General features: G+C 40.0%; 1 protein-coding gene across 4 annotated transcripts in view; it reads right to left on the reverse strand.

The window, feature by feature from the left end:
* Positions 1-8,864: 8,864 nt before the first annotated feature.
* Positions 8,865-22,562, reverse strand: part of REXO5 (RNA exonuclease 5) — a 40,500-nt gene continuing 26,802 nt past the window's right edge. For all 4 annotated transcript variants that reach the window (XM_047780358.1, XM_047780357.1, XM_047780359.1 and 1 more), the window contains 7 exons: positions 18,002-18,106; positions 17,368-17,505; positions 14,391-14,483; positions 13,538-13,754; positions 13,124-13,311; positions 12,062-12,180; positions 8,865-9,153 (listed from right to left, as the gene is read on the reverse strand). In XM_047780358.1, coding sequence (XP_047636314.1) covers positions 9,072-9,153; positions 12,062-12,180; positions 13,124-13,311; positions 13,538-13,754; positions 14,391-14,483; positions 17,368-17,505; positions 18,002-18,106 — 942 coding nt within the window. In that variant the 3' untranslated portion in view covers positions 8,865-9,071. The remainder of the gene's footprint in view (positions 9,154-12,061; positions 12,181-13,123; positions 13,312-13,537; positions 13,755-14,390; positions 14,484-17,367; positions 17,506-18,001; positions 18,107-22,562) is intronic.

The raw sequence follows: 22,562 nt of genomic DNA on the forward strand, positions 1-22,562 counted from the left end.
CAGATGCTAACACACAAGATCCTTGTATAAAAGCTTCTGGGCATCCCAGCAGATTCTGTGGGCTCAGCTCTAGTCGGGGTCCCTAGACTGAGGTGTTAACAAGACCACCTTCTCACCCAGTTTTTCCGATTCTCGATTGGGTAGAGGTTGAATAAGGGTAAAGGTAGGCTGCTCCTAGCCAGCTAAGGATATTCTGTCTCAGATCAGAAGGGTGTATGGGAGTTCCTGTTGTGGCTCAGCAGTAACAAACTCAGCTAGTATCCATGAGGACATGGGTTTGATCCCTGGCCTTGCGCAATGGGCTAGAGGACCCAGTGATGCCATGAGCTTGTGGTGTAGGTGTCAGAGGCTCGGATCCTGCATTGCTGTGGCGTGGTGTAGGCAGCAGCTACAGCTCCCATTCGACCCCTAGCCTAGAAACTTCATATGCTGTGAGCGCAGCCCTAAAAAGACCAAAAAAAAAAAAAAAAGGTGTATGGCAAGTAGGGCCCAACACCCTACTGAGGACTTCCTCAGCCTACAAGAAGGCATGCCATTCATTAAGTATGCTATAAAGTGTGGATTTTTTTAATTCAACTATTCAGCTTCCCACCCCTCACAAAAGAGCCATTTAAATTTATTTTTGGGTGTATTTTAATGATACATATGTCACAAAAATGTGCAAATGAGAAGTCAGAAAAGAGAATGGTCAGGGAGGGACTTAAGTCTCCTTCCAGGTATGTGTCCTTGATGCAAGGAATTCAAGCTTCTGCAGTAGCCTGGGCCAATGCCTTTTTTCTTGACAATAGGAAAAGCAGTTTTGCTGCAGAGAGATCCAAGGTAGAGAACGTATGTAAAGTTTGCATTTACACTTCTGGGAAATGAAAGGTCCCTGTTCCTCTTCGCCTAGAAGTAGCTTTACTGCTTAAGGAGCAGTAATTGTGTGGAGGTCAATGCATGCCCCTCAGGTAAGCCAGTGCACTCTTCACTTTAACAGGACACCAGAGTGGTGTCGTGGTGTGGAGACAGGAAGGATGTGGATGCTATTTTGAAAATATGCAGATATCTGAGTGACTACAACGAACTGGGTATGTTGGGAAATTGCTTGTTTTTGGCAAGTGACTGTGTGTGGTATTTCTTTAGCAATTGATTAGAAAGCTATATGAGATTAAGTTGCTTCACTGAATTGCTCTTTCCCCATCCCTGCCAAATTTGAATGTGTCATTCTTAACCCCACCTCCTGTAATGACATTTTGCTATGCTTCAACTAGTTGCCTCAGCAGTTCTGCCAGATGTGCCCATATGTGAGCTGGGTCCAAGATCCCATTTCTACCCTTCTGATTAGAAGGAAAAGCTAGAGCTGGGTAGAGATCCAAATTTCAACAAAGGCCACAGGCACAAGGAAATCCAACTGAAAACGTACAAGACAGTGTTTTCAATATTAAACTTCCCTAACAAAGGCACAAACTCACCCAGGAAAGGAAGAAAGGATTAAGCCACACACTATTATTTGGTCTTTAGGGACTGATGCCAAAATCCAGTCCTCAGGCTGGAGCCTGTAGGGTTAATGTGATGGCCTCCTATACTATGCCAAATTGTATTAAACAGTGGTGGAAAATTGCTAGGATAAGGACTTGGTTTAAAAGTTTAAAAAACAAAACAGAAGATCTGTATTTAGTACTGTGTTTGGTTTGCCACATTTAAGACAGTCTTCAGTGCCCTGAAGCTCAAAGGTAGACCCAATTATACAACAATTATAAGGGCTGGAAGGAAGCTGCTGCTATGTTTTCTTGCTGTAATCACCTGCTTTGCCATTTTTCTTGTGTCTTAACGTTTGGTTAATGATGACCTGGACATTTTTAACTGACAAAGCTCGACAAAGCTCTTCCTTGGGGGACTCCAGCAGTTTGTTTAAACAAAGTGGACTGAAAAGGCCATTAAAGTGTTATTAAAGTGTTAATGGGGACTCATTTGAGAACCTGTGACACTGATCTTCCTTAGCCCACAGTCTGTTTTCTCAATCATATAAAGGTTCCCACCCAATCCCCCTCGAGAGTTTATTCCTTTGCTAAGCTGTAATTATAGCATACACCCAGGTTAACCTCATTTGGCGTTGCATCACAGCGAGGATCTACAGGTATTTTTCTTCACTGAAAGACAAAATTGAGTACTGGTTGCAGAAACAAGGTTGGTTCAAATAGCTTTGAGTAACCATCAGATCCTGCTTCTGACTCAGGTGCTGGGGCATGACATCCTCCCGGTCCTCTGCTTGGAAACTGAGCCAGCCTGCACTTCCACCACCCACCTCCGGACACAAATCTTGGATATTGCCAAAGGAAGCCACTCAGCAGCTGCTGTTTTTTTCCCCCAAAAAAACATTTATTCTGGGAGAAGAGTCTTCCCTCTGTTCCTGGTCCCAGCCCCGAGTCTGTGATTAACTGCTCGTACCTGTTGCACTAATGAATGATTCTAGGTTTCAAAGGGGGAATTTGAAGCAATAGGCAAATGGGGCTTGGAGAAATTGGTCCTACAGATACCCTGCCTTAACTTGTTGAGGTGATGAGTGACCCTCCACGTTTGTGGATTCCTCTTGGTTTGTGACCAGTGTGCTCCTTGAAGTTGTACAAACTTGTTGACAAAAGTCAATACTTTGTATTCTCTGCACTGTTGCACTCTCCAAATGGCCCCTTGGATATTTTTATTAACTGGTTATATACATTTTTGTCGTTGCCTACATTTTTTGATGTTTTTTTATTTGGAAGGTAACCTGCTGCTGGATCTAATAAATTTGTTTACTTGACTATTGACATTCTACAAAAAACAAAAACCAAAACCAAGCCCCAAACAAACAAAAAAATGACTTCATTTTGGGGTGAGATTTACCCACTGGGTGCCTCTTCCAACATACTGGATTGCAAATTCTCTGTTCTGGAAAATAATCCAAATAGTACAAGATCCTTAGACTACAGACATGGATGTTGACCTCCCAGTCACCAAACTTAATGGCTTTTGGAGGCCCATACTTTTAGGTAAAAAGCAAATGAGTCCTCACAGAGTCACTACCTAGTCTCACCTTAGCAACTGATGTGGATTCCCATGAAGAATAAAAAATGAATTAGAACACTGTGCTAAACCGATAGCTCCTATATCTACTAGGTTGGCAGTGATTACGGCAAAGGAGACAAAGTGAAACCATCAAGTGCCACTGCTCTGTGGCCTTTGGCAAACTAGTGAAATTCTGAGTTCCTTTTAGTCATCTGTAAAATCAAGAGGCTGTTATTTCTATCAATGTTAGGATTTAAAAGAACATCCATAATCTTTAAAACATGTAAATATAAGGTTTCCAAAAGGCTGTTAGGTGAGTAATGCAGGGAATCCAGAGTGATAGAGAAAAGTGAGGGTGGGGGGTGGGGTAATTGGCATGGTCACGCAGGACCTTTCACAAGTCACTGCTCCTCCTGGGGGCTCAACTTCCCTCTGCTAAATTGGGAGGATGGGGGAGCTTAGATTAACATGATCCCTGATGACTCCAACTGGATCTTAAATTCTAAAGTCTGATAGTGGTAGACCACTTATGACCCATAACTTCCTTTAATTGCCATTTTCTGTCTAGTTACTGTTTATATTTGGGAAAGCTGTTGACCAGCCATCTTAGTCACTTCTTTGATGGAGGACCTAATGGCCTTCTCAAAGATTCCCAGCCTCATGTTGGTATCTCTTAAAAAAAATTAAGTACAGTGGTGGCATTAGATGTGTTTTTTCTTTTCATTTGGAAAGGGCTTAGGAATCATGACTACCTCCTCTTTCTAGATTATAAGCTTTCTTCAGAAAACTGGAATTTTTTAATTACCAAGGTCAGCATCAAATGGAAGATGGAAGGAAATTTAGGGGGAGACTTTTTCACTTAAAAAGTATTCATCCAAAACATGTACTTATTTTTCTAGGTGACTCTCGGGCTTGTATCTGCTTTGGCCTGAGTTATTGAGCCCAGCCAGGGCCTTACAAATAGAGGTGGGGGTGATTTGGGTGCTTATATCTAGAGCATGGAGCTATTCGAAGTGTCATGGTGCTGTATGGCTAAAATCCAATTTTTGATTAGATGAAGGATAAGCAACTAACTCCTATTAATACCAGCTAAGCTTCACTGTATGTGCGTGGAATGGACTTCTTGTTGTCGTTAAGCATGAATGGTACACTGAAGGTGGTGCTGAGGGCCCAGAGTATAGTAGAATCACCTCAGTACCGGCTTCTTCCTTCCTCTCAAATCAGTTGCCAAAGCACATGGCTTCCGTTAGCTCTGCAAATCATTCTCTAGCTCTCAATTCTGACCTAGATCCAAAAGCGTTAGTCTGCCTGGGAAGTTAAGGCAAGGGAGTTAGCCTCCTAACCTCTTCCACTTCCTTTCCTTCCAAGGATGCCCTGACCTTTGAAAGCTGTAATGGTCTTTTGTGGGTATAACATTCTTCCTATGTAACATTCCAATCCTGATTTTCTTCTTACCTCAGGGGTGCCGAGAAAGTCCTAGTGGAATATGGCAGCAATGCAGTCAGCAGCAGAGCATCTAACTTTTAAATAGTGTTTTGTAATCCATGCTGCTGAGGACTCCATAGGCCGACAATATTTACCTGGGGTGGTGCTGAAATTGCTAGTATATCACAATACAGAGCTACAAAACAGTATGGTACTAGCGTTAAGACAGAAGACAGAGACACAAGGCTGTTGTATACGTGGGCTGACATAATAAATAATGTAGGCTCTTTTACTGCATTTTAAGTAAGATAAATTGGATTAAATCTAAGTATTTGCGGGAAGAGTTACCATATGCTAAAGTTTAAGTCCCAGGAGGAATAAAGGTATAAAAATTAAATCATTCAAAACTATATATATATATATATAAGTGGATATTAAATTGCTCTCTGGTTATGTCAAGACTTTCTACCCATAAAAGCAAATAGAAAAAAATCATAACAAGAACAAACTTCTAAAACATACTACCTTTAAAAACTAGGAACGTTTTTGCAATAATTGACAGGATACCTTAAAAAATAAGTATGGAAAAGAGAACAGAAACACGGGCAAGATATGGACAACTCACTAAAGAAAATTGGCCAAAAAGCTTCTGGAAAAAAGGATATTGAATCTTTCAACCTAAAGGGGATTCAAACAAACAGAAATTAAACCTATAATGAAACTTTTAACCTACCAAACTGACAAAGATATGAAACAAATTGATGCTAGCAAACACAAACTTTCCTGGAATTTAAAAAACTTTCAGTGGGAATTCCTGCTGTCATGCAGTGGGCTGATGATCCGACTTGTCTCTGGTGTTGCCAGTTTGATCCCCAGCCTGACACAGTGGGTTAAGGACCCGGTATCACCACAGCTGTGGCATAGGTCACAGATGTGACTGGGATTTGATCCCTGGCCTGGGAACTCCTAAATGGAGCAGGTGTGGATGAAAAAGCAAAAAAAATTAAATAAATTTTTAAAAAATCCCCCCCCCCCAAAATAAAACCTTCGGTGTTCATAGTCTTTAGACCAATCATTTCACTTCTAGGAATTTTTCCTCAAGAAATATTATCTGCCAAAGATGTGGCAAGGATATGACTGGCAGCATCATTTGGGAACAACTTCAGTGTTGACCACAGAGGACTGTTTTAGAAATTATGACACACATCAACACATTGGAATATTATGCAGCTATTAAAAACTGCTTTTGAATAATGGAAAGATTGTAAAATAGTGGCATTAGATGTAATTTTAACTTTTTTGGATTTTTCAGGTTTCTATTACTGGGTTTCCTTTATAATAGGGAAGATATTACAAGGGGGGGGGAAGAAAAAAGGAAATGAAATTGAACATGACTGAGTATCCTGAACAACCCAACCCCACTATGGGTGAGGAGGCCAGAGAAGTTGGGGAGTACTACGTTCAAAGCCTAAACCAAGAGTTCTGTGAAAATCTTTCAAGTTGCTTTTTTCCCCTAAATGAAAAGCTGCTTCTCCAGCAGCTGCCTTGGCAGCTCTGCACTGGCTGTCTAGAAGGGTGTGGGAGGAAAAATGCACAAACGCACTTATGAATGGAATGTGTGTTTTGCAAGAGGCCAAGTTGGCAGCTTTGGCTTCCAAAAGACCGAGCATCAGCTGAAAGAACAGTGTGTGCAGACTGGGGCATCTTAGACCTTATGGTCTGGGCCCATCTCTGCAGAGTTCTGGAGTGGGGGCCCATTGGGAAACTTCCAGCCCCACCCATTCAGGAAAAGGAATGGCTCTGACTAGTCCTAGGAGCAAAGGGAGTGCTTTTGGCACAGGGAGCCCTCATCTGCTCTATTATCCTGCAGTTAGAAGATGATCCTCAGTACAATGTAGGCTTTCCCGAATTTAATTCTCAAAACAACCTTGTTTAGTAAGTACTAATGTTGCCATTTTTACAATGAGGAAACTGAGGCTCAGAGAGGGAAAATAATTCATATCCAGATCACTACTTGGTCATTTTCCAAAAACTGAGTTTTTGAATAGTCATAATAATCCTTAAAAGTAGATATATCCCCACACAGCTGTGTAAATGGACCTCAGGTTAAGTGACTTGCCCAGGAGCAGAGCTGAAGCACCAACCTAGGCAGACATTTATTTTGTCTCTCAGGACTGGAGTCTCATGAGGTAGACAGCAGCTAAGCTCCCACAGCTTTAAACTCAGCTGCAGCAGGAAAGAAATCCTGCAACACGTTTGGTTTCAAGGTGTTCTCAGGACCTTGCAGCTGAGGTCAACAGTATACCTGGGGAACTTAGCTCTTTACAAGGGAACTTCAAAAACTGTAGTATCTCAATTCCAAATCAAGCTCTTCAGTTTGGCCTCCTGGTTCCCAACTTTCATAGGGCCAGACTTTTTTTTTTTTTTCTGGTCTTTTTAGGGCCCCACCCACAGCACATGGAGGTTCCCAGGCTAGGGGCTGAGTCGGAGCTATAGCTGCCAGCCTATACCACAGCCAGAGCAACGCCAGATCTGAGCCACATCTGCCACCTACAAACCCACTGAGCAAGGCTAGGGATTGAACCTGAATCCTCATGAATACTAGTCAGATTTGTTTCCTCTGAGCCACAACGGGACCTCCCATAGGGCCAGATCTTAATAGTTACATTTAAAAGGCTAAACACTGGGAATTCCTGTTGTGGATCAGTGGTAACAAGCCCAACTAGTATCCTGAGCTGCGGTGTAGGTGTAGGCCGGCAGATGTAGACCGGATTTGACGTGTAGCCTGGGAATTTCGATATGCTGCACATGCAGCCCCCAAAAAAGCAGGAAAAAGAAAAAGCGAAACACTGCCTCAAATATCCAAATTTGCGAGTTACTTTTCAATAGAATGCTTTTTTCTAATTATAAAAGCAATATATGCTGATTTAAAAAAAAATACAGAAAAAAATACAGAAAAGCATTTGGTAAAATTCAATCTGCCAATCCCATTAGCTAGTGATAAATACTGTTCATATTTTGGCATATAAACTTCCAGATTTTGTTTCAAGCCCATGCATATCTTGGTATATTTTTTTTCTACAGAAATAGATTCACACTATACAGATATTCTGTAACTCTCCATGCTTTATACAACCTACAATATATTATGAATGCATAATCTCATCTTTATAACAATCCTAGTAAGATATGTACCATTACTATGTACCAAGCACAGAGATGTTAAATAACTTATTCAAGTTCCCACAACTAAAAAGTAGGAAAGCTGGGATTCAAGAGTCAGGGAGTCTGGATCTGGTCTTCTGCTGCTTCTTACAGATCTCTTTCACTAGAGATTTTATTTACACACGAATGCATTAATTTTAAAAATAATAACCACCTAGATTTACATTGTAATGACCCCATAATATCCCCTCTATACATGTTTTTGAGAAACTATCCTATTACTATAGGATAATTCTCTTGAAGTGGAATTGCGGGGTCCCAGTGTATAGAGCAATGTGTGAGGTTTTTTGTAATGATACGTACTGCATGCTGGATTAGTTCAGCTTTTCTGGAGTATAGCTAATATCTCTATCAGTTTCGGAACTGCGTGTACCAGTGCCCATGTCCTTTGCAATTTAGAATGTTGACAATTTGAGAGGTGATAAAAAGCAAAGGCTTTACTGAAAATGATACTTCCAGTTCTAAAGGGGAACTCTGATGTGATGGAGGCACCTATTGGTGAAACGTAACACTGCAGTCTCACTCTGAAGGGAAGGAAGTGTTCCTAAAAACTGAATTGAGGAGTTCCTGTTGTGGCTCAGTGGTTAACGAATCCCACTAGGAACCATGAGGTTTCGGGGTTTGATCCTTGGCCTTGCTCAGTGGGTTAAGGATCTGGTGTTGCTGTGAGCTGTGGTGTAGGCCACAGATTCGGCTTGAATCTGATGTTGCTGTTCCATAGGCCGGCGGCTATAGTTCCAATTCGACCCCTAGCCAGGGAACCTCCATGTGCCACGGGTGCAGCCCTAGAAAAGACCAATAAATAAATAAATAAATAATAAAAACTGAATTGAAAGGGGGCTTCCAGTGTTGGTGAAAAGCTAAGAGTCTTCAACTTTCCTCTCTCTGTTGGACCTGCCAGATTTTCAGTTAACTTATCTTTTTCCTTCAATTTTTTAACAGCCATCAATGAGGAAATAGTTTGCCTTATAGATATTTGCTTTACAGATACCACAGCTTTGACAAACTCCATAACGGCTGGGTTTTCTCCACAGAGAAGTCGCTCCTCCTGGTCTCTTTACCTATACATACCATGTAATAGCAGTGCTACCATGAAATGAACACCTGCTACAGTACCTGTGTATCAACCCACTGACACGAACAAAATACAGACTGTTTCCTCCCCTCACCCTGTCTTAAGATGAAGAATGTTTGAATTTTAGGCATTTATTGAAAATTTATACATGCCACATAAATACACTAGACTCCTTAGCTGGTACAGCTGATACAAAGTTTCCAAAAAAGCTGTCTACTATATAAAGGAGTCTGGCAGCCTCTGGAGTGCCAGCAGCCCAACCACATTCTCTGCCATTGCCCATGAGGGATAAGACATGGCACATGGTAAGTGGTAGGCAGACTCACGAACACATGTTTGGGGTGGAGCTTTCCTCTTCATCTTTTATTCCCATCAGTCCTAGGCCAGACAGTGATCCATGAGTGCTGCAACAGATGAGGAGTGAAGATAGTTTTTGTCTATAGAGTTGAATGAATGGTTATAAACTCAGGGAGACGGGAAAGGTTTTTTAGGGGTATGTATATATGCCAAGGGGCACGGGGCAGCTAGGTGGGCAGCTTATGGAAAGCTGCCTGCTGAAAATGGTTCAATGCAAAGAATGCTGACTAGTCTCAGATGCCTAGAATCAAATCACAGCTGTCACTTAACAGATGTGAGGTAAATCTCAACTAAGGGTGAATGATCTTAAACTAAGCCTAAGTTTCCTCAACTATAAAGAAATATTAAATATTTCAATTATTATCTCACATGACTTTTGTAAAGACTATAAATAATAGCCAACAATTAACATATATGGAGCACTTACTGCATGTCAAGCAGTAAGCACTTTGTCTGTGCTCTCCTTTAATCCTCTGAACAGCTCACATACTGTAACCCAAGTACCGATGTAGACACAATTGTTATGTCTACTTTTCAAATAAAGAAACATGCTCATAGGCATTACACAGTTTTCTCGAGTCACACAATAATGGCAGTCTATTATCAGAATCCTTTTAAACTGCTGTTAGAATTTTGTTGGTTTTACCTAAAATACTTTTGTAGCACCTACCATGTGCTAGGCACTGTTTGAAAAACCTTATGAAATATTAACTTATTTAATAATGTATGTTGTAAAAACACCTAGCACAGTGCTTAGAATTTAGGAGTCAGCAGTATATATCAGTTCCCTGTCACCCTGTAGTGAATATTCATGGAACTGGGTTACAGAGGGCTGAGGTGCTCTCCAAGGCAAAGTCAGCAGAAATGAGCAAAGAAAAGCAGGATCTGTCTCCACCTGATGTCTGAACTTAAGCTGACAAGCCTTTTAGGTATGGAGGACTGGAGCTTTGAGCACTGGAAAGCAGTTCTGGAACTGGAGACGATCAGAGTTCAAATAATAATCGTGTACTTACTAGCTGTGTGACCTTAGGTAAACTGCTTAATCTGAGCCTTTTTCTCCTCTTGTTAAAAGGAGATTCAACAACCTTAACCAAAACTGCATATAAAAGCATTTAGCAGTACCTAAAGGATTTGACGAATTATAGCAATCATTAGCGTTTTTAATATTAATTTTAGCAGTATCCAGGGGTATAAGGATTAAGAACCGAGCTAGGCTCCCAACATGAGGAGACCCTTGCTACTCCTTCTTCCTGAGAGCCACTCCTACCCTTTCCCAGGTATATCTGCTAACATCATGGGGACAGCTGCACAGAGGCCCAGAGAACTCAGTCACACAGCAAGCTTATAGTCTGGGGAAATACAAGCTCCAGCTGTTGGGTTTGATCATCACAGCTACAGAAATCAGAGTGCAACTTTTTTCAAAAAAAAAGGTGTAACATAAGGTTTTCTTACCAAAGGATTTGCTATTTCCCCGAGATTTCTACGGACAGGCAAATGTGCCTTAGGACTCTACCTCTAAGCTCTCATCCCCCGAGATTATCCCAGCTACTTTTGGAAGAAGAAAGCTTTAGCTCTCTCTCAGCTTAGTTTACCTACACAATGGGGAACTACAAACTAAGTATTCTACCTGGCACACGAAGACGCCCCTATTTCACCCCTACTACCATACGCTGGCTTTGAGAAGTTTTGTGCAGGCAAGTTTGTCGCTCAGAGTCCATGCTCTTAGCCAAAACGTTTACTTTCTTTTTTCTTACTTTGGCAATTTTGGGTCACTTTTTAACTTCTTGCTATTAACCCATAAGCCTATTTAAAGTATTTTAGTTGAAGATTTTTTCCCCCCAATGTAAACACCGAGTACTTATTTCTGTTTCTCAGAAATAATAATTCTCTCGAACTGCCCAGCAAGTAGCCCATTTTACTAGGGACCCCAATACATGTTCTAAGAATTTTATGACAGGAAATTAATTTCTGATCCAGGCTTCAAGGTCTGAGGCATTCATGTTTTGCCACCTGGGGCCTTGGGCCTGGGAAAGAATCCTAGAATGTCAGAATTTAAGGGACTTTTATAAATAATACAATCCAATGATTTTCAATCCGTGTCTTTTTCAAAAAAGTCACTGCCTTCTTTCCTCCCTCAATATACACATTAATTCATCTACCTACTCATTCATTTCTGAACTACTCATCTTTATGCTTTTGGATTTAACATCTTTTTTTGGGGGGGGGGGCACACCCACAGCATGTGGAAGTTCCCAGGCGAGGGATCAAACCCAAGCTACAGCAGTGACAACACTGGATCCTTAACCACTAGGCTACCAGGGAACTCCATCAATTTTTCCTTTTAAAGAAAGGGTTTTATAGGGCTTGAAAGTAAGTGATTTACTCCAAATCCCTCATTTTACCAAGAGAAATTGAGATTCACACTGGGCAAGTGGCTTGGCCACTTGTCAGGAGATAGATGATACAGCTGTGACTGGACCCAGAGTCCTACTCCAGTATTCCTCAGGCTTAGCATCAGCAAAACGGGACCTATCTCTTAAAGGTTAACAGAAATAGTAAAGGGGGAAAGGTCAGGGAAGACAAGAATGCACTGCTGATATGTAAGAAAAGTAGGCCCTGGTCTCATCTAAGTCTGGGCCTTGCCCTAGAACTTTGACCATTTTTACTCAAGTGTTGTTACTCAAGTGCCTCTTATTCCAGAAAGGCTGCAGGACCTAAGACCTCTGCCTTTAAAATGGGATGAGCTATCTCCTTGAGGGGCCACTAAGTGTAGTTATAGAAGAGCATATACACGTGAAAGGGGAATACAATACCTATCTCTTAGAACTGTAAGAAATAAGAATGATTCATTTTAGTCTTCATTTATGTGCCTGGATGTCAACAAAAGCCCTTTCTCCAAGAAAAGCTTAAGTCCTGAGGTCAGAATCATTAAAAGACAACCCTTCAGGTACTTACCTCTTGGTTCCTGGCAGCAGGATGAGGCAAAGGGTGCCTGGGCACAAGCTGTGGTAGAGCTTTCCTATCTTTCGGCCCCAGCGCCAGGCTGCTATCTTTGGATGGTCCACCTTCAACATCTAGGATCAAAGCCAGGTGTTGACACTCAGCCAACCCTCTGTTCACCTTTGGAGGGACTGTAACATTACTCCTCAGGCACCTAGGAAAAGGCTCTGTGATCCTCAATCTGAAGCCAGAGCCTATATATACTACAGGGTTCCCTGACAACACCAGCATCCCCAGGCCTCCAAATCAGTTTAGGAGGAGCTGCTGTCCCTTCTTTCAGGGCCTCAAGTTAGGAGAAACAAAGGAAAACCCTAGTCTGGCCTCTGCCATTAAGTATCTTTGTAACCTGAGCAAGTCATCAGTTCTGGTTTCTATTTCTCATCTGCTAGGGAGATTAGACAAGGGCAGAGTTTCCCAAACTTAAAGCCATTCACTTTCACCCCTTTGTTGTGTATCCATCTAATGGTTTTCTTTAAAGCGAGTCAATTTCTTCCTTAGCTTCATCTAAGTAATACTATCTGTGAAATCACAGGCTCAATGTGATGGCTGTATATTTTAATAAATGTCAGGAAAACAAGTTCACCACTATAAAAGTGGGGAAAAAAAAAAAAAAAGACTACCTATGACCACCAAAAAAATATGTATATTTAACACAGTTTAGGAAACCCTAGATCATTAAAGACTTGTCCAGGTCTCCAATTTCCTGTATCAGTCCTTCAAAGTCTCCTGGAGAGCTACCTGGAGGACTAAAAAACTTGAATTTAGCAAGTTTGGAGGGGATAAAATTTCTTTCTTGGAGAAAGAAAGGTGTCTCCAAGGCTGGACAAAGCTGGAGAATGAAGTTAAGACTAGTGCCAAGGCAAGAAAAAAAAAAAAAAACTGAAGACATATGTGTCACTTGAGCAGGATTCTCCTAATTTCCATAAACATCAGAAGCCCAACTCCCAGAACCAGCAAACCAAGGTAGCTATTGTACCCCTCTACACCTGGATACACTCGTTAACTCAACTCACTCACCTGCAAGGCCTCCTGCTCCGAGGGGGGAGGTATGACACGAAGCCCTGGGGGCCTTCTTGATTCGGGAGGTAAGCCCCTGAGCCATGCTTGGAGATGCCTGGGGGTTAGGGCATGCCTGCCTTTCAGCTTCCAGTCCTTGCCTGTGAGGATGTCGAGGGCTCTCTGGGCCCTGCCAAAAGTTTTGAATCCTGAAAACAACAACCCCTTCTGTTATTAAGGGCCAAAAAAAACAAAAAACAAAAAACAAAAAAAACTGATCACCATCCAAACTGGAGCTCAGCCAGAGCCAAGGGAGAAAGACAATATCAGGAGATGATGACCTGGAGGGCTTCTTTGGTGAACACTTCCTTTCTCTGACCTCATCACCATCCCCCGTCTCCTTCCCCAAGACTTTATTTAGTGGCAGAGACTTACTCAAGAAACAGTATTTTTTCTGCTTTCCACTTTTAAGATCTTTAGGCAGGATCACAGCTTCCAGGCCCAGGAAGAGGCTGGACCGCTGCAACAGGTGTTCTTTGAAAGTTTCCCTCACTCCAGACAGGTATATAGTACCTCGGTTCTCAGAATCATGTTCTAACTCATTCACAAGGGTGTCACAATCAAGGGTAAGCTCTGTCACAGGCCTCTGCACCTAACCAAGGAAAAGACAGCTTTAGTGGTAGAAAAGTCACCACTTCAACACCCAGGCCTGTTATTATATACTAGCAGGTAACTTAAATCCGCAGTTTCCTCATCTATATATAACTGCCCCTAAAGACTACAATAAGGATTAATAGATAAATAAACACAAAATGTAAATATTTTTGTGTAAATAATACTCTTCCCTTCCTTCTCTTCCCCACCACCTAAAGTGGAAATCATTTCTCTGCCTTCTACTCCAATGAAATTGTTTAATTGCATAAGAAACCTCAAAATACCATTTGATTCCCCTGAAAACTAAAGGAACAGGCAACCACAAAAAACCACCTAGAATAATTCATTTGGGGTCTAAGTAGTGATAAAGAGTACAAGAAAAACCCCACATAGCCCAGGCTGATTGTGACAAAAACAAAAGCTATCATGTCTTAGGTCACCGCTACAAGAGTGCCAGGCTTGGCTGAGGACTTTCCATAATTGAAAGTCTTATGCCTAAGCTTCTTGAGGGTGCTTGTCCAAGCTGTTAAGCCTTAGGGGGCACTATAAACAAAGGCCTGAGTAAATAAAGGCACTAAAAATACAGGGTTGAGTGAAGGGTGCTACTTTATGCTTTCTCTGGCCACCACCCTACCTTGATGCAGGCACCTTCTACCAGGATGCCATCCAAAGATTCTATGGCCAGCTGAGCAGCTTCCAGGACTTCATATTGTATACAGAGATGTGGCTGCAGAAAAACCAAGATTTCCTTAATTTTGCTTTCCAGGCTCAAATTGACAGAGAAGGGGCTGGGAACAGGGCCCACTTAAACTACAGTGGCCAAAGCCACAGAATGGATGCCATTGCTGTGCTGGGCTAAACAGTGATTGCAGACCATCAATTTTAAGTGGCACCACCATGGTTCAGGACCTGGTTTAATCAGAGATGCAGCCACCAGCCTACGCCACAGCCACAGCCACAGACAAATGGGATCTAAGCCTCATCTATAACCCACACCACAACTCACAGCAATGCTGGATCCTTAAGCCACTGAGCGAGGCCAGGGATTGACCTCAAGGATGCAAGTCGGGTTTGTTAACCGCTGAGCCACGACGGAACTCCGCACTAACAAATTCTTCTTTTTTTTTTGTCTTTTTGCCTTTTCTAGGGCCACTAACAAATTCTTTACTACCTAGCTTGCTTTTTGTACCATTTACTATTAATCACTGAAGTTATCACTGCAAGTTACAGGTGGAGATTCCCATTTGTCTTGTTAGCTTAATTTTAGACAGTTTTTCTACAGCTTTGGGCAGGTTAGGTTCTTCCATTGGATTTGCATCTTTAAGTCAAATGCTTTTCTACCTGATTAACACTGAGTAGCTAAATCTTTGTGGTGGTCTGAGCCACATCAGACCATCATCATCATAGAGATTAAAGTGCTCTGATAGAAAAGCTTCATTTTATTGTATTTGGCAACGATTTCCTAAATATGATGCCAAAGGCACAGGCAACAAAAGAAAATAAGCAAGCTGGACTTTATCAAAATTAAAAAGTGCATCAAAGGCTGCAGAAATACTGGGAGAAAATATCTCCAAGTCACATATCTACTGAAGGATTCATATCTAAAATATATAGAGAACTCCTGAAACTCAACGACAAAAAAAATCAAACAACCCAATTAAATAATAGGCAATTTTCCAAAGAAGATATAAAAATGGCCAATAGGCATACAAAGAAATGCTCAACATCACTAATCATTAGAGATGGCTACTATCAAAACAAAACCAAAAACACCCCCTTCCTCCCAAACTAAAACAACAACAAAAAAATCAAAGTGTCAGCTGGAATATGGATAAACTGGAACCTCTGGCAATGCAGGTGGGAATGTAAAATAGTACAGCTGCTGTAGAAAAGAGTATGGCCATTACTCAAAAAAATGAAACATAGGATTATCATTTAATCCAGTAATTCCACTTTTGTGTATATACCCAAAAGAACTGAAAACAGGGACTCAAACAGTTATTTGCATATCCATGTTCATTTCATAGCAGCATTATTCAGAATGGCTAAAAGGTGGAAACAATCCAAATGTACATTGACAGATGAATGTATAAACAAAATGTGCTATAATCATTCAATGGGATATAATTCAGCCTTGAAAAGAAATGAAGTTCTGATACATACTATATCATGGATGACCCTGAAGACATTACACTAAGTGAAATAAGCCAGACATAAAAGGGCAAATATTTTAGGACTCCACTTATGAGATATACACAGGGCAGTTAAACTTACAAAACAGGAAAAAACAACAGCGGGCGGGGTGGGGGGGAATAGGAAACTAGTTATTGTTTAATGGATACAGAGTTTCAGTATGGGATGATGAAAAAGTTCTGGAGAGAATGGACAACACTGAACTATACTTTAAAATGATAAAAAAAAAGGCAAATTTTATGTATATGTTACAAAAAGAAAGACAACACTTACAGGTAGATGTCACAGTCCCTTGACATACCCTTCTCATCCCTCAGTCTACATGCTAAGGGCCATCTTTTTATTTCTATTTTTAGGTACAGGAAAGACATTAACAAAAGATTTGGGGAAAGGACATTTTAATCATCTAGGATTCTGCACTTAGAACACTGTGAAACTAATTTTTGCTTTGCTTTAATAGTTCTGAACACAGTAGTTATTAGTTATGTTAAATAGCTACTACACATAATAGTTTAATGTACCAGATAAACAGCTGCCTGTGTCAAAATTCCAAAGATACAATAAAGTTACAGTGTAAAAGTCTTCACTGCTCCCAGTCACCTAGTTCCTCTCTCCCTAAAGGTGTTCACTGTCACCAGTTATTGTACATTGTTCTACAGATAATCTGTTGTAAATTTTTATTTTCAATTCTTTTCATGGTTTCCTATCTTTAGGTAATGTGGTTATAATATTGTTAGTGCTTCAGATAAGTTAACTTTAGTCTTTACTAACTTCCTTCTATGACTATGAAGATAAAGTCTTCCTCATTACACCCTTTTAAATGGTCTGAATTCTCTAAACCATACACAAGTATTATTTCTGAAAGAAGAAAAATAATTAAACTCTTTATAGGGTTTTTATGTGAATAACAGACAAACAAAACTTATTCCAAGAGACTGGAGAACTAACAACAAAAAAAGACTGCTCCTCCTGGTTAGCTATGAGCTTACTTTGGATTCAAGCCCTAAAGAGACCTCCCAACACATGGATGCAACAGCTCTTTTTGAAAGGGCATTTTACCATTTAAAGCTGAGGTCATAAGCAGGAAGCCTTTAGGCTACATTTAGCCAGCAGACATATTTTTTCTCTGGCTTACATGATATTTAAGAAAATGGGAGCCAACAATATGAAAACTGGCAGATTTCTTGATTCTCAAAACAAACAAAAAAATCAGAAGACCTAGCAACACTGGGCACACATTCTCATGTGTCAACACTTCTCCCATGTTTCACAGTCCATCTGGTGACAATCAAGCCCAGATCACCAACATCTGTTACCTGATTGGCCCTAGAAGTTATCTGAATTTCCTGCTATAATCCCACTATAATTTTCCTTCTATAATCTAGAAGGTCAAAATCTAAGTTTTCTTGCCTCATTACCTGATGGGTTTCAAGAACAAGAGTCATCGACCGGACTGGACCAAAACTCTTAAACAGCTTCTTCAGAGCTCTCAGGTTACAATTTTTGCTAAATGGCCCAGCATAGACAGTTGACATCTCTGTCCACTTGATTTGCATCTACGAGAAAAAGAACAGAATACAGTGAGGGGGAGGACGTGGAAGGAGAATTAAGTCAAATACAAAGAAATCATGGGACAGCTCCTTTCAGGGAATTTCTCAACACAAATACTTGCCAAGTGTACAAGGATTTGTATATGAGGATTTCACTGCATCATTATTTGGAATAGAAAAATTCACAAAGTGCAAATTCTGAAAATAATAGGTATACCATACAATGGAAAACTATACAGCACAAGGGAAATAAGATTATATAGTGTTATGAGCAGATGTATACGATATATTGTTAAATGAAAAATATTAAGTTGTAAAATAGTATATATAGTCTGATTCCCTTTTTATAAAAATGTATCTTCTAAAATGGTAATGTACATATGGAAAAAATTTAGAGAAATATACAGTAAACTTAGTAAAGTAGGTATTACTCTCCTTAATGGGAAATATTATAAGTTCATAAGTCATTAAATAAATCATCTAGCAGCACCCATTCACTTACCCTTTTGTTCATCTCCTCAGTGAGGTTGGGTGAAAAGGGTTCAAAAGAGAACTGCACGATGCTGAAGGGAAACAGGGGTATTTCCACTCTAGCCTGCTCAAGAACCTGCAGAGAACAGCACAGCCTGGATGAGGCAGGAACCTAGCAGTCTACTGTGACTGTTAGAGGTGAGCCACAATAATATAAACAATGGTTGTCTTTTTATCCATATTAAAAAGCAATATGAGACAGACGTCAAAGTCTGGAAGAAAATGGTGACACCACACAGCCTTGTAGAAAAACTACATAATCAGTAAAGAGAATAAACAGAATCACATGTGACCCAGGATTTTTAGCTAAGAAAAAAAGGTTCAGCTACAACCTTCAAATTACCTCCAAGAAAAGAAAAAGTTAAATTCCAACAGAGCTCTCACTGTCCCACACTGCTACAAGCCTATGAATAGAGAGAGGAAGAAGAGGAGGCACAAGAAACTCTGGAAAAAAAAAAATTCAAGGGGCATGAAAGACTTGGATGAAGCATAAAAAAATCAGCCCTAGAAAGAAAGTACAACTAAATACCACAACTATCAGGTCACAACTCTGATAGTTCAAGCACCTGACTATGAGGAAGAGGCTTGACAGCCTCAAAGAAGCAGTGCCTCTGGGGAAGAATGAGATAAACAAAGATGAGGCAATTCCCTGTTGGAGACATTGCAGTGAGGGAAAGGAAAGAAATAAAGAAATCAAGAGGGAAATTAAGGATCATGCAGAAAAAAAGATAAAACAAATGCCAATCCTTCCCAAGAGCATTATAAATTCTTATTCTTGGAGTTCCCATGTGGCTCAGTGGTAACAAACATGACTAGTATCCAGGAGGACACAGGTTCGATCCCTGGTCCTGCTCAGGAGGGAAAGGATTCGGTGTTGTCGTGAGCTGTGGCGTAGGTGGAGGATGCGTCTCGGATCTGGAGTTATTGTGGCTGTGGCGTAGGCTGGCAGTTGCATGTCCAATTCAACCCCCTAGCCTGGGAACTTCCATATGCCATGGGTGCAGCTCTAAAATTAATAAAGTTCTTATTCTTCCCAGTACATCTTTCTCAAAAAACCCCAACACTTTAAGAAAAAAGGAGAACATGACATCAGCTCCTGACAGAGGACAAGGAAGCTTTAGGCCCTCAGTCTTCCAAAGACACTGAGTTAACACCATACAGACTCAAATACCTATGTGCAAGAACTCTAGAGACTAGTTGAGAAGCTACAGCATCCAGGCCTAACAACAACAACGACGACAACAAAAAACAAAAAGAGATTCCAACAAAAGGGAAAGAAAAACATGCAGAGTTTTGTGTGCCCATCTGTTCCTCCCCTATCTGACCTAGGGAGAAAAGTTGGAGAAAACTTCCCACACTGGGGATCTTCCTTCTGGACATAAACAGAAGTGGACCAGCACCCAATGTCATGACTAGTTTTGGGCAATGCCTGAGGGACTAGTTTCTGTCTCACTTCACAGGATTTTCGGTCTTGTTTGGAAACCACTGAAAACAGATGCAATCACCACAGCACATTAGAGCTGCAGTTCCATGGGCAGATGTCAGGAGGAGCAAGAGATCACAAACTCTGAGAGGATTCAGGGACACGCAGCTCAAGGAATATGAGACAACTGAAAAGTACATGTACAAACTCAGTGTGCAAAAGTTGAGAAGTGTGGAGTAGAGTTTTTGTATGCAATTATGTTACCAGTTTAAAATAGAACATTATAACTTTAGGATGTTTTTATGTAACTGCAAATGATAATTGCAAAAAAATCTATTAGAATACAACACAAAAAATGTAAATGAGAAGGGTATCAAAGCATGTCACTAAAAAGAAAATCAAGGAAACTCAAAAGAAGATAGTAGAAAGGAGAGGAGAGACAAAAAACTGTAAGATATACAGAAAACAACAAAATGGAAATAGTAAGTCCTTCCAATGCAGTGGATTACTTTTTCTTTTAGGGCTACACCTATGGCATATGAAGTTCCCTAGCCAGGAGTTGAATCGGAGCTGTAGCTGCCAGCCTACACCACTGCCACAGCAACGTGGGAGCCAAGCCTCAACTGCAACCTACACCACAGCTCATAGAAACACTGAATCCTTAACCTACTGAGCAAGGACAGGGATAGAACCTGGATCCTCATGGATACTAGTCAGGTTTGTTACCACGGAGCCACAACAAGAACTCCCCAGTGGATTACTTTAAACAGCAAATAATAGTAAACTGAATTCAACAGCACATTAAAAATATTATACACTATGACCAAGGGAGATTTATTCCTGAAATGCATGGATAGTTCACTATATGAAAAGCATTCCATGTACTATATATATATAGCACATTAACAGAATGAAGGACAAAACTAATGATCTCTCAACTGACACAGAAAAAGCATTTAACATGACTCAATACTCTTTAGTGATAAAAAACATTCAACAATCTAGAATTAGAAGGAAATGACCTCAACATAATAAAGGCCATATATGAAAAGCCCATAGCTAACATCATACTCAACGGTGAAAGACTAAAAACCTTTTCTCTAAGATTAGGAATGATGTTGCCTAATCTTGCCACCTCGATTCAACATAATATTGCAAGTCCTAGCCAGAGAAATTAGGCAGGAAAGGAAATAAAAGCCATCCAAATTGGAAAGGTTATCTCTGTTCACATATGACATGTAGAAAACCCTAAAGATTCCACAAAAACACTGTTAGAACTAATCAATGAGTTGAACAAGTTTGAAAGATTCAAACACACAAAAATTGTAACAATGAACAATTAGAAAAGGAAATTAAGAAACTCATTTATAAGGCCATCAAAAAACAAGATACTTAGCAATAAAACAAACCAAAGAGATAAAACAGTTGTATGTTTAAAACTACTAAGTAATGCTGAAGAAATTTTAAAGGACACAAATAAATGGAAACATTCCTATATTCATGGACTGGAATGCAATATTGATATCAATAGTAATACAAAGTAATCTATAGATTCAGTGCAAGCCCTATTAAAATCCTAACGTCATTTTTTTTACAGAAATAGGAGAAAACCATCCTAAAATTCACATGGAATTCAAACAATGCTGAATAGCCAAAATAATCCTGAAAAATAATGAAGTTAAATGACACAAACTTCTTAATTTCAAAATGTATAAAAAGCTATAGTAATCAAAACAGAGTGGTACTGCCATAAAGACATAAATAGATTAATGGAACAAAAGAGAGTTCGGTAATAAAACTTTGTGTATATAGTCAAATCATCTTTGACAAGGATGGCAAGACTATGCAATGTGAAATGGATGGTTTCTAAAAAAAAAAAAAATGATACTGGGGAGGAGTTCCCATTGTGGCTCAGTGGAAACGAATCCAACTAGTATCCATGAGAATGCAGGTTTGATCCCTAGCCTCGCTCAGTGGGTTAAGGATCCAGTGCTGCTGTAGCTTTGGTATAGGTCACAGACATGGCTCCAATCTGGCGTTGCTGTGACCGTGGCGTAGGCTGGTGGCTACAGCTCTGATTCGACCCTTAGCCTAGGAACCTCCATATGCTTGCATGAGTGGCTCTAAAAAAAACAGAAAAAATGATACTGGGAAGACTGGATATCCATATCCAAAAAAGGGAGGTTGGAACCTTATCTTACACTAGATAGAAAAATTAACTTAAAATGGTATGAAGACCTAAATATAAGATCAAAAATTATAAAAACTCCTAGAAGAAAATAAAAGAGGAAAAGCTTCATAACACTGGTCTTGGCCATAATTTCTAGGGTTAACATAAAAAGCACAAGCAACAAGAACAAAATAAACAAATAGAATTACATCAAACATAACATCTTTTGTTCATTAAAAGACACAAAGAGTAAAAAGACAACTTATGGAAGGAGAGAAAATTCTGCAAATGATACATGATAAGGAATTAAGATCCAGAATAAAGAGCTCCTAGAGTGCTGACAACAAAAAACCAAAAACCTAATTCAAAAATAGGTAAAGGACTTGGATAGACATTTCTTATTATATATAATGGCCAATAAGAAAAAAAGGATGTTCAACATCACTAGTTATCAGAGAAATGCAAATCAAAACTGTGAGGTATCACCTCACACCCATTAGCATGCCTACTAACAAAAAATATTAAAAAAGAAAAGAAGGCTAAAACAGCTTTGTAGACCAACTATATTCCAATAAAATTAAAAAAAAAGAAAGAAAGCAAAAGAAAAAGAGAAGGAAAAGAACAAGTGTTTCCAGAGATGTGGAAAAGCTGGAACCCTTATACACCATTGATAGAAATGTAAAATGGTACAACTGCTATGGTGAACATTATAGGAGTTCCTCAAAAAATTAAAATCTCTTAAAAAATAATTGACTGTTCAAAGCAAAATAATAATGCTGTAGGTTATAGAACATGTAGAAGTAAGATACATGACAACAACAACAGCACCAAGGCCAGTGATTAAAGTGGTATAATATCCCTTAAACTGTGGTTATAAATCCTCAAGCAACCACTAAAACACACAACAAAGAACATAACTGCCAAAGGATATAAAATGAG

This window comes from Phacochoerus africanus, chromosome 5, assembly GCF_016906955.1.
Source record: "Phacochoerus africanus isolate WHEZ1 chromosome 5, ROS_Pafr_v1, whole genome shotgun sequence".
NCBI lineage: Eukaryota > Metazoa > Chordata > Mammalia > Artiodactyla > Suidae > Phacochoerus > Phacochoerus africanus.